The sequence below is a fragment of the Erpetoichthys calabaricus genome, chromosome 4 (genome assembly GCF_900747795.2).
Source record: "Erpetoichthys calabaricus chromosome 4, fErpCal1.3, whole genome shotgun sequence".
NCBI lineage: Eukaryota > Metazoa > Chordata > Cladistia > Polypteriformes > Polypteridae > Erpetoichthys > Erpetoichthys calabaricus.
The window spans coordinates 323405903-323421521 of NC_041397.2; the positions used below are offsets into that span (position 1 = coordinate 323405903).

The 15619-nt window shown below is 41.9% G+C and overlaps 2 protein-coding genes across 3 annotated transcripts in view; both read left to right on the forward strand.

Annotated features, from left to right (window-relative positions):
* Positions 1-15619, forward strand: part of LOC114643530 (protein NLRC5-like) — a 1801805-nt gene that overhangs the window by 1537327 nt on the left and 248859 nt on the right. The gene's annotated exons all lie outside the window — the stretch shown is intronic.
* LOC127527352 (E3 ubiquitin/ISG15 ligase TRIM25-like) overlaps positions 1-15619 on the forward strand; it is a 57972-nt gene that overhangs the window by 10129 nt on the left and 32224 nt on the right. For both annotated transcript variants that reach the window (XM_051925876.1, XM_051925877.1), the window contains exons 2-3: positions 1734-1829; positions 14556-14789. In XM_051925876.1, the coding sequence (XP_051781836.1) occupies positions 1734-1829; positions 14556-14789 (330 nt within the window). The remainder of the gene's footprint in view (positions 1-1733; positions 1830-14555; positions 14790-15619) is intronic.

Genomic DNA, 15619 nt, shown 5'->3' on the forward strand with positions numbered 1-15619 from the left:
TGATTCTTACTTATTTAGTATTTATTGTGCCTACACAAATCTGAGCCACACATTAAGCTTTCTGATCTCCTCAGTCTTACCTGGACTAGCATATGGCACATGCAGCACTTCTGATAAGACCATCTTGTCTGTTCTGCCCCTCATCTTATCTCCTCGCTCTTTACAGTAATTTGTTTTGTTTTTGCACAACTGCCAGCTTGCCTTTACCTTTGCCACTTATTCTAACGTGAACAATGACAACTAAATCAGCTACATCTCTAGACTGGAGCCAAGCCACATGCCCAAGGAGGACAACACATCATACAAAACTTATTAGTATTTATCAATCCTTCTAATGATTACTTCCAGCACTATCACTACTTTACTCATTTTGGCATCTGGTTTAGGTATCTTAATGTCTCTTATTCCCTGGACTGGGGTGTCCTCCTATGCACTCTAGGGATGCCCACTGTTTCTTTAAACGACACTTGGCTGAATTCTTCCAATCCCCTAATGCAAATCATACCAATGAACTCCTAGTCAATGCTGTATGTCAGTTATGTTACTCATAGTGAACACGTTATCACCACCACTACAGTACATTCCAGTGTTTTCAGTAATGTAATGAGCTTTCATTTTGGTTTGTGTTTTCCTCTGTCTTGTAAATGTCTTAAACCCATCAACAGGTGACTGAGTCTGCACAATTTCTTACTGCAACTGTTTCTACGACACCATTCAGAAATGGCCTTCTCCTGATCTGTTATCACCTCCTCATCTGTTCCATGTTCTCTGATCCCTTGGTGTTCCCTACATGACCAATTTGTATTCTGTTGACCGACTGGCATCCTTGGCTGTAGCCCTTGGTTGTTCTTAAAGGTCCTGCTTATTTTTATTGATCATCTCCATGGCCTGTTATTTGTCAACGTTTTCACAGCCATTACTCCATTCATCGCTAAACATGAAGGCTGAATGCGGTCATCTTCTTTACCATAAAACAGTCTACACTCTACCAGCTTGATTGTTCATATTCATAATTGAAATTTTAGTTGTCCTTTATCTGCCTTTTTATTTCTAGAATTAAATATTAAATGTCCAATTTCTCTGGGCTTCAGTTTTAATGTATTTTTTTATTTCCACTATTTTTTCTAGTTTTATCTGAGCTCATCCTCTTCATTATTTGTGACTGACTTCTTACTGAACTCCTCACAATCATTCACATCTTAGTGGCCTCAGTTATCTCATTTGACTCATATAAATGACAAAAACCTTCACAACACTCTCAAAAGTCTGAACTCTGGAATGGCCTTTGAGATCCCGCCATTGTGCGTCTAAGTCCTCCTGGGTTCTCAAGCATTTCTTCACCAACTCTGTCCAGTTTTTGTTTTTATGTGTGTGTGAACGTCAAACTCCCCACTCAGTGCTGTGATGTCTTCTAAATATGAAGAACTGACTTGTGCACCAGTGTGCTTTCAAACAGTCTTCTTCATTTATAGCACTCCTCCAGCCCAAACTCCATCTTCAATATAGCTGTATAATTTAAAATTTATTTGGATCTTTTTGTTCTTTGGGGAATCAAATCTCAGTGTCACATACTGTGTCAATATGATGACAAGTGTGAGAAAAAGGAAGTTGGCTTATGAAATGTAAAAGAAATGTGTTAGGAAAATATGAGTACAATGATGATGAACAAGCACTCAAGTTTAAATGAATTCTGATAAGACCATCCACACGTGTCTTCTTGTGTGTCCAAACAGAAACAGTTGGAGGTGACACTGAGTAACATCACAAGGAGACTTGAGGAGAGAGAGAAGACACTGGAGGAGACAAGAAGGGCGGTGGAGCAGACGAAGGTGAGTGGAATTAAGACAATTCACATTAAAGAGAGGAGAAATAAATTAACACTAGAAAAGCAAGCAGAAGTTCAGTGATAATGGGACAGGGAAAGGGAACTGAAGAGATTTGTTTATTGTGTCCTTGATGGCATTTCACTGTCAACAGTATTTCATGCTTTATTACAGAGTCAGACGACTCACCCAAATGTTGTCTGAATTGTCCATCTTTATTCTCACTAGCAATCACTTGTACTGTGGGTTGGCACTGATGTTCTGAATTGGATCAATCAGCACAAACTTCTTTAATAGTCTGTTCATTTTGGGTTTCGCAACTTTGTTGGACTCAGTAGCTTAAGGTGTCTCACTAGTTGACTCAGAGCAGACTTTATATAATATGCATTGCTGTCCTATTTTATTTAAGCTTTAATATTTTTTGTCGAAGCACAGTAATGTTGGGAAATATTCAATTTTCTTCAATTCTTATCCATGTGTAGTTAGCATTTTCTTTGTGTCCCTTTCTGGATTTTCCTACAGGTATTATAGCTTTCTGCTCAGTCTTTGCACTGAGTCCCCAACTATCACTTCTTCCCTCTTTCTAGGTACTGGTTTGGAGGTTACCCTTTTAGGACTCCTCATCCCTACCTACTGTCTCAGAGTTATCAGAGTCGCTCTGTGGCTCTGGAAGGTCCTTAATAAAGATGAACACAGGATCTCTTACCTTACGCTTACATACAACTGTGACTCTCCTTTAACTAACTTACTGGCTCCCATGCAATTTTGGGCTACACACTTTTTAAATGTCACCTTGTTGAGCCTGTGGTAATCTGCCCGCTAGGCATTACCTATTTAAAAGAAAAGTTCTAAGAGAAGTGTAAAAATGACTTACACGAGGAGAGAAAAAAAAAGAGAATCGCTTACCTGTTTAAATCATTGAAGTATGGGGGTGCGCTTTACACGGGTTTTAACTTGGACTTCTTCAGGTCTGCATGATGCGATACTAGTGGCACAGTAGGCATATGTCTACTTAAGGCCTGATGGATGCTGTATGCTCCCCATCAAAAAAGCCACCTGCCATGGATAAAGTAAAAAGTGCAGAGCCTTTAGTTTAGTTTGTTAGGCATGCATGCATTAGTTTGTGAAGAGGACCCCAAGATAAAGTCTCGAGAGAGTTACAAGAAAAGTAACATTCTTTTGGAGAGGACATCAGCTAGTCTGAGGGTTACTCAACGTAGGTGCGCTCAAACTCGCTCGCCTATTTAATACATGCCCTGCAGTTGTTCAGCATAACACTTATGCAGAATGCTACTGGCACCCACCGCAATTCGCGAAAGAGCGATGTAATGTAGGATTGGCTGTAAGATTTGTTCCCCGATATAAAAGGTACTTCCTACCTACAATATAGTGGTCATCTTTGGACTCAGTTGGGTGAAGAGTGTGGTTTGTATAGCGATTTCTTTCAGTATACCAAATAGTGGCTTGTGCCTTACTTGTCTATATTTCCTTTTGTCTAGAAGTGTAGATATTTTCTACTTATTGTATTGTTTTGGTGGAGGTTTTTATATTAGTGCTGTCAAGCGATCAAAAAGTTTAATCGCATGCCTTTTTTATTTATGTTCTTTATTTCACCTTATACAATTTCTTGTATTAGAAATTTGTTAGTTTTCACATACCCCTTGGGGTCAGAGCGCAGGGTCAGCCATTGTACAGCGCCCCTGGAGCAATTACAGGTTAAGGGTCTTGCTCAAGGGCCCAGCAGAGTAGGATCTCTTTTGGCAGTGACGGGGATTTGAACCGGCAACCTTCTGGATACCAGCGCAGATCCTTAGCCTCAGAGCCACCACTCCGCTCTACATTAATTTGTGTAATTAATTGTGATTAATCTCAAATTTGTTATTTTCTTAATGTTGAAATTTTACCACAAAGATTTTTAAGCGCAATCAGACCATATTAAGAAGAATGGACACAATATAATGGCATATGAATGTACTTCACGTATTCAGGTAACTGGAACAAGAAGAAAAAAAGACATAACTTCAACTGTGAGGAGGCATTATTCACTCATACTCTAGGGCTGTGCGATGCTGAACTCTCCATCACCCGAGACAGATGGCATTAGCAGGCAGCACCACTGAACATGAAACAAACTTCTCTCCTCCAAGGAGTTCAGTAAAGTATCTGCCAAAATTGGCATAAACACCAATCCGACTTATGACAAACCATATGCGAAAGGACTGGCCCAATATCTGACAGTATGAAAAAAGAACTTGCTGCTAAAATAAGAGACTCCACACTATCATTATGTGTATTTAATGATCGATGGAGACTCACATTTTTCAATGACAGCGTGCGAGATTGCTAGAAGATAAAAAAAAAGTGTGTATTACCTGCAGGCTCGAGTGATGCCTCCAGCTTCTGAAGTTTCTCCAGCTCAGCATTTGTTGGCACGACCACATTAGTTTTATGTAGTGCTAGTGCATCTCTTATTGGTTGTTCATTTCTTCGCACACGCTTCACCGTCTCCAGAGTGGCGTTCCATCTAGTCAGCATGTCTTGTACGAGTGTCTCAGTCTTCAGGCCATGCGCAACTTGCTGTTTCTCAAGTTCTGCAGTATTTGATGGGCTGTGCTTGAAGTGCCCCACCACCTTTCGGCATTTGGAAAGTACGCCATCAAATGCACTATTCTGCAGAGACACTGTGACAGAACATTTAATGCTGTGCGCAATGCATGGCAAGTGTTCGAAAGGCAGCTGTCTCACCGCTGAAATTAAATTCCGTACACTATCTGTACTGAGTGTGCTTACTTTAGTCTCATCGTTCCACTGCTCTGCTACATCCATAAAATGTTTGGCACATGTTTCTGCATGATGTCTCTCCGATGTTTTCATGGCCGTCAAAGCATTTGAATGCAGTTTCCACTGTTCATCGATATAATGAGTTATAACCCCGAGGTAGCTATGATTTCCAAGTGATGTCCAATAGTCATCTGTAACATGGCGGTGCGCATGGTCGCAGCGGCTCACGGCTCTCTTTTTCAGTGCTCTTTTTTGTTGTTTTTGTACTTTTTTCTTGCTTATTTGTGTACAATCGGTTCGGCGAACATCCGCTACACCCGTCAGAACCTTATAGACATCGGTGTCCAGTGCTAGACATCAGTTTCGAGTGATTTTCATCACACACACAACATCCCAGACAACATAGAGAGACCAGCGGGCTCTCCGTGGATTGTTGTCGGGTCTGGAAGACGGAGCAGACGGAGAAGGGAGAGGAAGCAGAAGCGGGGCAGCAGATCCGGCGTTATGCTAAGGCTAAAGAAACAACCGCACAAGCCACCTCTACCGAGCCTGTATCTCACCAATGCCAGATCCCTGGTGCATAAAACGGATAACAACAACAACAACAACATTTATTTCTATAGCACATTTTCATACAAAAAGTAGCTCAAAGTGCTTTACATAATGAAGAAAAGAAAAATAAAAGACAAAGTAAGAAATTAAAATAAGACAACATTAGTTAACATAGAAAAGGAGTAAGGTCCGATGGACAGGGAGGACAGAAAAAACAAAAAAAAAAATTCCAGACGGCTGGAGAAAAAAATAAAATCTGTAGGGGTTCCAGGCCACGAGACCACCCAGTCCCCTCTGGGCATTCTACCTAACATAAATGAAATAGTCCTCTTTGTAGTTAGGGTTCTCACGGAGTCACTTGATGCTGATGGTCGTACAGACTTCTGACTTTTAATCCATCCATCATTGTTGGAACATCATGGTGCTTTCGGTAGACACCGGAAAAGGAAACAGAACAGAGAGTAGGGGTTAGTACAGATTTTGAATGAATAGTTATTATAATGAATTGGATATACAGAGTATCAGGATTAAATTACAGTGAAGTTATGAGAAGGCCATGTTAAAATAATGTGTTTTCAGTAGTTTTTTTAAAGTGCTCCACTGTATTAGCCTGGCGAATTCCTACTGGCAGGCTATTCCAGATTTTAGGTACATAACAGCAGAAGGCCGCCTCACCACTTCTTTTAAGTTTTGCTCTTGGAATTCTAAGGAGACACTCAGTTGAGGATCTGAGGTTGCGATTTGGAATATAAGGTGTCAGACATTCCGATATATAAGATGGGGCGAGATTATTTAAGGCTTTATAAACCATAAGCAGAATTTTAAAGTCAATTCTGAATGACACAGGTAACCAGTGTAGTGACATCAAAACTGGAGAAATGTGTTCGGATTTTCTTTTCCTGGTAAGGATTCTAGCAGCTGCATTCTGCACTAGTTGCAAACGATTGATGTCTTTTTTGGGTAGTCCTGAGAGGAGTGCGTTACAGTAATCTAGCCGACTGAAAACAAACGCATGAACTAATTTCTCTGCATCTTTCGATGATGACTTGGAATTACAACTCGCTGGAAATCACTATGTTCGTGACTGCTGTGTTTTGATTATAACTGAAACCTGGCTTCACCCGGGGATACCCGATGCTAGTATGCAGCTAGCAGGTCGCACTCTGCTCCGCTGGGACAGGACAAAGGAATCCGGTAAGAGCAGAGGAGGGGGGGCTCTGTATTTACGTGCATGAGAATTGGTGCAACAACGGGACAATTATATACAAACACTGTTCCCCTGACCTCGAGTACATGTCTGTAAGATGCTGGCCTTTTTTTATACCAAGAGAGCTAACAGTAGTGATAGTCATGGCTGTGTACATTCCACCCGATGCCAATGTAAACACAGCGCTCTCTCTCCTGCTAAATACCGGTAACGAACAGCAGCGAGCCCACCCTGACGGTGCTCATATAATTGCAGGAGACTTTAACAAGGCCAACTTGAAGACTGTACTCCCAAAATTTTATCAACATGTTAAGTGTTCTACTAGAGGGGAGAACACTCTGGACCATGTTTACTCCAACATCAAGCACGCGTACAGAGCCATACCCCTCCCCGAACTCGGACATTCCGACCATATTTCTCTCCTGCTCTCTCCAGCCTACACCCCCCTCAGACGCAGTGCCAGGCCCACCATAAAGACTGTTACAACATGGCCTGAAAATGCACTCTCCAAATTACAGGACTGCTGTACAGACGGACTGGGACATATTTGAACACCAAGAGCTGGAAACATTCATAGGAACGGTACTGGATTATATCAGGTTCTGCATCGGAAATGTGACTGTGGACAAAAACATTCGGGTTTTCCCAAACCAGAAACCCTGGATGACCAGCCAGGTCCGTACACTCCTCAGAGATCGCGACGCTGCCTTCAGGTCAGATGACAGAGCTCTGTACAGGGCTTCCCGAGCCGCTCTGAAAAGAGGAAATAAAAAAGCCAAGACGGACCATAAAAGGAGCACAGAGTCCCACCTGTCCAGCCACAATACACGGGAGGTGTGGCAGGGAATACAAAACATCACAAACTACAGAGGCTGTGATCCAACAACAGGAGATCTGAATGCACCGCTAGCAGAGGAGCTAAACTGCTTCTTTGCTCGCTTTGAATCATCACAATAGCAGCACTCACCTGCTCCAGCCCTGCTCCCACCCTCACCGGGTTCCTGCACCACTCCACTCATTGTAAAGGGTCACGATGTCAGATGGGTGCTCCTGGCAGTGAACCCCAAGAAGGCTGCTGGCCCAGATGGAGTGCCTGGTAGGGTGCTCAGAGTGTGTGCCCACCAGCTCACCTTTATCTTTACCAAAATCTTCAACCTCTCCCCTAGCCCAGGCAGTCATTCCATCCTGCCTTAAATCAGCCACAATTATTCCAGTGCCGAAGAAGTCTCCCATCACCAGCCTAAATGATTATCGCCCTGTGGCCCTCACTCCGGTAATCATGAAGTGCTTCGAGAGACTGGTTCTCCAGCACATCAAGGACTATCTCCCCCAAGACTTCGATCCCTACCAATTCGCATATCGCACGAACCGATCCACAGAAGACGCCATTGCTGTAGCTCTCCACTCTGTGCTGAGCCATCTACAGCAGCAGCAGAGCTACGTCCGGATGCTGTTTGTAGATTACAGCTCAGCTTTTAATACAATCATTCCTGACATTCTCATCACCAAACTGGTCACTCTTGGCCTCCCCCCTCTCACATGTGTCTGGATAAGAGACTTTCTTACCAACCGGCTCCAGACTGTGAGACTCGGCCCCCACCACTCCTCCATTCGCACACTAAACACCGGTACCCCGCAAGGCTGTGTGCTGAGCCCCCTTCTGTACTGTCTCTACACCCATGACTGCAGTCCGGCCCACAACAACAACCTCATCGTCAAGTTTGCTGATGACACCACAGTGGTCGGACTCATCTCAAAGGGAGACGAGGCAGCTTACAGAGAGGAGGTCCTGAAGTTGGCAGCCTGGTGTTCGAAGAACAATCTGGCTCTGAACACCAGAAAAACCAAGGAGATCATTGTCGACTTCAGGAGGCACAGCAATGACCTAGCTCCCCTCTACATCAACGGCGAGTGTGTGGAGAGGGTCCATACCTTCCGGTTTCTTGGTGTCCTTATGTCCGCTGACATCTCCTGGACAGACAACATCACAGCAGTCATCAAGAAGGCTCAGCAGCGGTTACACTTCCTGAGGGTCCTCAGAAAGCACAACCTGGACTCCAACCTGCTACTGACCTTCTACCGCTCGTCCATCGAGAGCCTGCTGATGTACTGTATCACAGTATGGTACGGCAGCTGCACCATGGCAGACAGGGAGAGACTTCAGCGAGTAGTAAAGGCAGCACAGAAGATCATCGGCTGCCCTCTCCCCTCCTTGATGGACATTTACATCTCCCGCTGCCTCAGCAGAGCAAAAAACATCATCAAGGACAGCTGCCACCCTGGCTCTGATCTGTTTGACCTGCTGCCCTCAGGAAGGCGCTACATGTGCATCACAACAAGGACAAACAGACTCAAGAACAGTTTTTTCCCAAAAGCCATAACCATCCTAAACTCACACATGCACTGACTACACAGTCTAACCCCCCAACCCCTGGACTTCCTTCTATCCATCAACTGTGCAATATCCAATACCTAAATGATACTGATAATTACTGTGTAATAGCTGTGTACTGTACAATATCATTACTCTCAGGGTCCAACATCCACTACTCACTGCACATGATCATCATTATTGTGCAATATTTAAATTATGTGCAATAACCCAATAGTGCAATAGTTATTTATTCTTTCCAATATTTAAATAATGTGCAATAACTCGATTTAGTTATTATTCTTTCCATTTGTGTATAGCGTCGCAGAACTTTTTCTTTTTTGCACCATTTGTTTATTTGTTTACTTACTTGTTGTGTTCTACATATATGTCTGCACTGAAGGAGACTGCTTTTAATCTCATTGTACATGTGCGTAGTGACAATAAAAGGCATTCTATTCTTCTATTCTATTCTAAGGGTGACCATCTCCCAACTCCTTAGCTAGTTTTGCCCTCTCTGAATCATACAGCTCGTGTATACTAGTTACGACTGTGGCTCTTGAGGGGTAATTCATAAGTTGGGTCATTGGATGCAATCTGAATTATGTCCCACAGACCTTTGTCCTACACTATATAAATTGGCCTGCATGTTGTGGCTTTCCATTTAGCAATTGCTGCCGTTAATGTGCTGGAGGTTGACACGTCCATTGGTTTCTGCCAAACACTGTCAAGCGTGGTCTGTCACATATTACCCGGGTTAATGCTATTAGTGTAAAATGAATGCTTGGCTTGCATGTGATATTGTAGGCTGCTTGTACTCCGGTGATAACTAAACTCGGCTTGACAGTAACTACACACAACCTTAGTCTTATCAAGTGAGCCATCAGGCAAGTTTTGAAACTGAACTTTCTATTTAATGGACCTTTTTCCATCGTTCAACAATTAGGAATATGGAGTGACTTCTACGAGAAATAACTTGAAGGCTAGAGTGGCACGCATTCAGTTTGCAGGCTCAGCTTGAACTATGGGAATTTCGTAGGGTCAAAAAGAACCTGCGTTAATGGCACAAATTTTTTAACGGCGTTAAAGTTCAAGTGCTTTAAGGCGTTATTAACTTTGACATCCCTAATTTATATCGATTTTGGGTTTATGGTGCACTTTTTGCTTTTCTTGTATATACACTGTTTTTTTCCTTTTTTTTTTTTGTAAATATTTTTTGTGCAATTGTGTTTTGTGTAATCTCTCCCTGAGCACATTTTCTTTATTTAGGAAGACTACTGTTTTTGTGTATTTACAATTTTTTGTCTTTGATTATTTTTCATTTTTGGGACAGTAATTTACTGTAAATATTTTTCACTATTTTTGATTGGGACATTGAATTTTTTGTATTTTTTTGTGCATCTATAAATAAAACACACTATTGTTTTTGGAAATACCACCCTTTTTGTGTCAGTGTCTCCATGTCTGCCATCTCTCAATTCTGATCCTGGTCAGTCCTGACCTACAAGACACCCAACTGTGTAGTCTGGTGCCAACCTTGCTAATACATGGGGTGTCACAGAGCCATATTGATAAAATAATAATAATAATAATAATAATTCTTTGCATTTATATAAAGCTTTTCTCACTACTCAAAGCGCTCAGCAATTGCAAGTTAAGGGCCTTGCTGAAGGGCCCAACAGAGCAGAGTCCCTTTTGGCATTTACGGGATTCGAACCGACAACCTTCTGATTGCCAGTGCAGCTCCCTAAACCTCAGTAATGAGAAGTCTTAAGACACTGAGTTTTAGAAAGGAAAAAATAGGATTGAAGATCCTCAGTCAAAGATCCCTAAGGAATCCAAAATGGCTTCTTGTTCAGACAGCATAACCCATGAAGTCTTGTGGGCAGTGGCGTGACCACGGGGGGGGCTGGGGTGGGCACTGCCCCCCCAGAGACAAGCCGTGCCCCCCCCCCTGCGAAATGCGCTGTCTGTCCAATGAAAACCCTGGAGAAGTATAACATTTGATTTTCAAAACTGAGTTGCTTTCCAATCGGCCCGTTTGAATTTGGGGTGTATCCGTCAGTGTCTCCTCCACTAGACCGGCACCGCGCTGCTCACAGTTCACTTCGCCGCACATTTTGCAGCACGTTTTGAACCTGTTGACCACATTCTTTAATTAAAACAGCGTATACATTCCATTCTTCTCTTATTTTCTGGTTGGTAACACCAAAGGCTATGCATAGGTGGCTTATTAAAAAGCAGACATCTTCAGCCTCTGTCCCTCCGCAAGCTGCTGGCTCCATTGTTGAGCCCAGCACCGCTGCTACCAACATGGAGCACAGCGCACCCACATCGGGAACTGAAACTCCAAAAGATGGAGATAAGCCTACACAATCCTCCAGCTCTGTGCCCGTGTCAGGTACTCCAAACCTCTGCCTTCAACAAAATCTACAGTCTGGTCTGCCTGACTTTAATATGGAGAGCCCATCACAGCCCATTTTAATTAATTATCCCAAGCGCGCATTTGGAAAGACACTCAGATGTTTTAGTGCAAGCTGGTATCAGACTCGACCATGGCTTGAATATTCTGTTGTCCGTGATGGCAGTTTTTACTTTGCCTGCCATAAATTTAGTGTTTCCAATTTGGACCGCGAGGACATATTCACCAAACACGGCTACACTAATTGGAAAAAAGCTCTACAAAAAGATGGTGGCGGCTTCCACAAACACGCGTCTAGTATCTCGCACGTCAGAGCCATGTCTACATCACAGCACTCATCATTGGTGTCTTCAGCTGCATGCGAAAGCTCTTTCTCTAATTTGAACCTCATTCTCACTCCACTCTGCCGAACAATGCTGCATTCAAGGAAGAGAAATGTAGTCATTCTGGTACATGTGAAAAACATCACAGAAAATCTAGACATGAATGAATTTATTTCAGAATTTGCCAAGAGTAACCGCAGACTGGTCCTGTAGATAATATCCAGGTTAAACACTGGAAACTGATGTCCTATAGCCTCCCATGACTACAATGAGCCACGTTTCTGTTCTTGCTCTCATACTGTATGTTGTATACATTTAACTTTATTGATATTTACCCTGTAGATGTACTTCTATATTTGTTCACAAAAAATAATAATACAAGTTCCATTGCCTCTGTTAATTTTATTGAACAATAGGTTATAATTTATGCCACAATTTTTGCTTTTATATGTTATATAAAACTATGTTGTTATTATTATTTGACCACCCTACAAAAATGGGGATGGATGGATATTTTTTGCCCCCCCAGACAAGCCAAATGCCCGCCCACACATGATGTTCTGGTCACACCTCTGCTTGTGGGTGAGATTACTGCCACAGATATGGTGCTAGCTATTGTTATGGGGATTCTATTTTCTGTGTCCCATTGCCCTTCTTTCATTCTGGTCTCCTGGGGCCTCATGTATAACGCCGTGCGTAGAACTCACACTATAACATGGCGTAAGCACAAAAGCGGGATTGTGCGTACGCACAGAAAAATCCAGATGCAGGAATCTGTGCGCACGCAAAATTTCACGTTCTTCTACTACATAAATCCCGATCAGCATGAAAAGAAACGCACGTGCACACGCCTTCTGTCCCGCCCCAACTCCTCCCAGAATTACGCCTCTTTGAATATGCAAATTAATATAAATAGCCTTCTGTGAAAAGACAATGGGAAAAGCACGAGGGAAAATATAAGAATTTCAGCGAATACCAAGTGGAGGCAAAGGATAAACGTACTATTTGTTGGTTTAAACAGTGGTATAAACAACAAAAGAAAGCTGATCAAGTGACAGAGTGTCGGAAAAACTCGAAGGCTCAAATTCACAAAGTCGCACAGTGCCCGAAATAAAAAAGAAATCACATATCAAAATCAGCATGAAAAGGCAAGTCGTAGCCCACCGTCTGAGTGTCATATGAAAGCGTATTAGGGTACAAACAAAAAACATAGGCACACAGTGGGAAAAAAGCACGAAATGTCAACTTTAATCTCGAAATTTCCACTTTAATCACGTAGTTTATTTTGCCATTAAAGGAGAACATCATAAACTTCATCTTAAAATCGTTTATTTTACTAGTTTCTCAAGTAGCACATTAAATGCTTTGTTCTGTGTTTGATTTTCTATGTGCTCTATGTGTGTGAATCACTACGTGCTTCTGTTCTTTCTCTTTCGACAGGACACAGAATGCATTACATTCGAGAGATTACAGCTCTCTGAATAATTAAAATACTGAGATGTATACGTGATATCATTTTCATGATGATAGGAATGAAAGCATGTTATTAAACATGGGAACACGGTGGCGCAGTGATTGTTCATATCTCACGCAAGAGGCTTGCTGCACCATGTGCGACCTTCGATGAAATAATTTATTACAGAAGTACTGTCTCTTTCAAACGTACTAACCTCCAATTCCTGTCCATACTCTTCTTTCTCCAATCGCCACACAATCAGCTCTGTATTAGACGTTAAGCCATTTGTAAGCTTAGAACGCCGATTCTTCAAAACTTTTAAGGAACATTGAAATATCTTTGTAGTACATGTTTAATTATTCTATTCGTCTATCCTTCCAGTGTCGTGTCAGCACCAGCAAGAATACAGCGCAAGGCAGGAGCTATCCTTCAACTAGCTATACGCTGCGGCACCGTGTCCTCACATGTTTAATTATTAACAATACAGATTATTTAAATGAAGTTAAAGTTTTATCTGCATACTATAAGCAACATATTTTGCTGCATTTCATCTTAAAAATGATATTGTCATCATACGCGCTTTATAAAGTAGCGCAGGTTGTGCAATATTATAACTGAAGTGTAAGTTTACAGTGAGGTGATTGTACTTATAAGTACAAACAGTTCTACAAGGAGCACTTGATGGACTGATTGAGTGCGTTTATAGTTCTTGGGATGAAACTGTTTCTGAAACGCGAGGTCCATACAGGAAAGGCTTTGACGCTTTTTGCCGTGGTTGAGGTAGTGTGTACTTGAAACTGTATACCGATAATTCTCTTTCCGATCATCTGCTGCTGTGATTCACACTCAGATACAGTGATATAAATACTCCGAGTGGTGCAGTGAGAGTAATATGGAAAAAGATGATCTGCTGTGGCAACCCTTAACGGGAACAGCAAAAAGAAGAACAAGATGCAGTGAACGTAACAACGCTAAAGCAGTTATGGTATTTGGAATACTATGGCTATTCCCTGGCCCATTATATTGCTACAGGTTAATTACAATCAGATGCATTACACTAATAAACAATATGCAGTTAATTTCAGTGTATTTATAAAGCCGCGTCAGGAATGTGAGCTAAGAAAGAAAGGATGAGCACACAGGAACAGTAGTTTGACCATTCTGTGGACCATTATATTGTTACAGGTTAATTACAATCAGATGCATTAAATTTATGAACGATATGCGGTTAATTTCAGTGTATTTGATAAAGCCGCCGCCGTGGATGTGGATCTAAGAAAAGGTAACCACACAGGAACAGTAGCACTGCTTTGTCGCTGGGTGCCGCCAGTCTGCAAAACCGAGCGGAGAAATTGCGTACGCCAAGGTATGGGTTACCGTGGAAATGTGCGTGGCTTTACGCCAAGTTTAGATTTTATACATCGCGATTTGAGCGTGGAAAGGTTCGTACGCAACATTTCTGTGCATACGCACCGTTTATACATGAGGCCCCTGGACTTCTGACCACCAACCATCTCAATCCACACTGTTCTTCTCAATGTATAAATAGCAACAAAAGTGTTGTGTGACTGGTAATTTGTATTGGATGACTAAATTAAATGTCTTTCTCCATTCAATTAGATCTCTTTTGCAAGAGAAGTAGAAAAAAATGACAAAAGCTTCAATGATCTTATTAACTGCATTATGGAAACCCACAGTAAATTGACTGAGATGATCAGAGAACAAGAGAAGAGGGAACTGGAGAAGGCTGAAGGAATTATGAAGGGACTGGAGAAGGAGATTGTGGAACTAAAGAGGAGAGATGCTGAGCTTCACAAGCTATCAGAAACCAAGGACCACATCCACTTTCTGCAGGTGAGAGCAACCATCTGATCAGACTGGGGTGTGTGGGACCTGAGAACATTTAGATAGAAAATTCAAAAGATCCAAAAAATTTTCAAAATGTGAAATAAACAGGCCATTCAGCCCAACACAGACTGTCTTTTCATATTCCCCTAATATTGTCAAAATATACAAATTTCTCTGAGTTTCTGCTTCCATTAGCATCACAACGTAACTTGTTTTATGTATCTGTGTGGAGAACTAAATTTTATAGTATTTACATTTAACCAACTTTAGTTTAAAGGATGACAGCTAATAAATGATGACACTGAAGCCGGGTCTCCTCCTCATGCCCTGTCCTTAAACTGAGATTTAAATTCTTCAGAATTTCCTCAGAGATCAAACCCCACTGTCCCGTCACCTCTCTTGTCTCGGGACTCTCTTTTGTTCTGTTCTCTTATTTCTCCAATATGGTGACCAAAATTCCACACAATAGTTTTGAAAATGTTACAGTATGTACAGTAATGTTATGAAATTGTGTATTTTATGTTTTATTATCTCTAGTGAAGTATTATTTTTTTTTTTTCTGTTATGTTTGTAATCATGTACTGTCCTTTAGAATGTACCTCCATCCATGTGTGTTTTGTGGATGGGCCCCCTCAGTGGGTGCCGCCATCCTTACATCACAGCTGCTGGGTCCTTCTTCTTGCTTTATATTCCCAACCAGAAGTGAGACCCTGCAGCTGAGCAGTCTGATAATATTGTGAGTTATTGTGAGCATTGCCTCTTTCTTAGTATGTTTGGTTACTCTACTTGTTTAGTTTATGTCCCTCATTTTCTCTTACAGATTGTGAATTTAGACC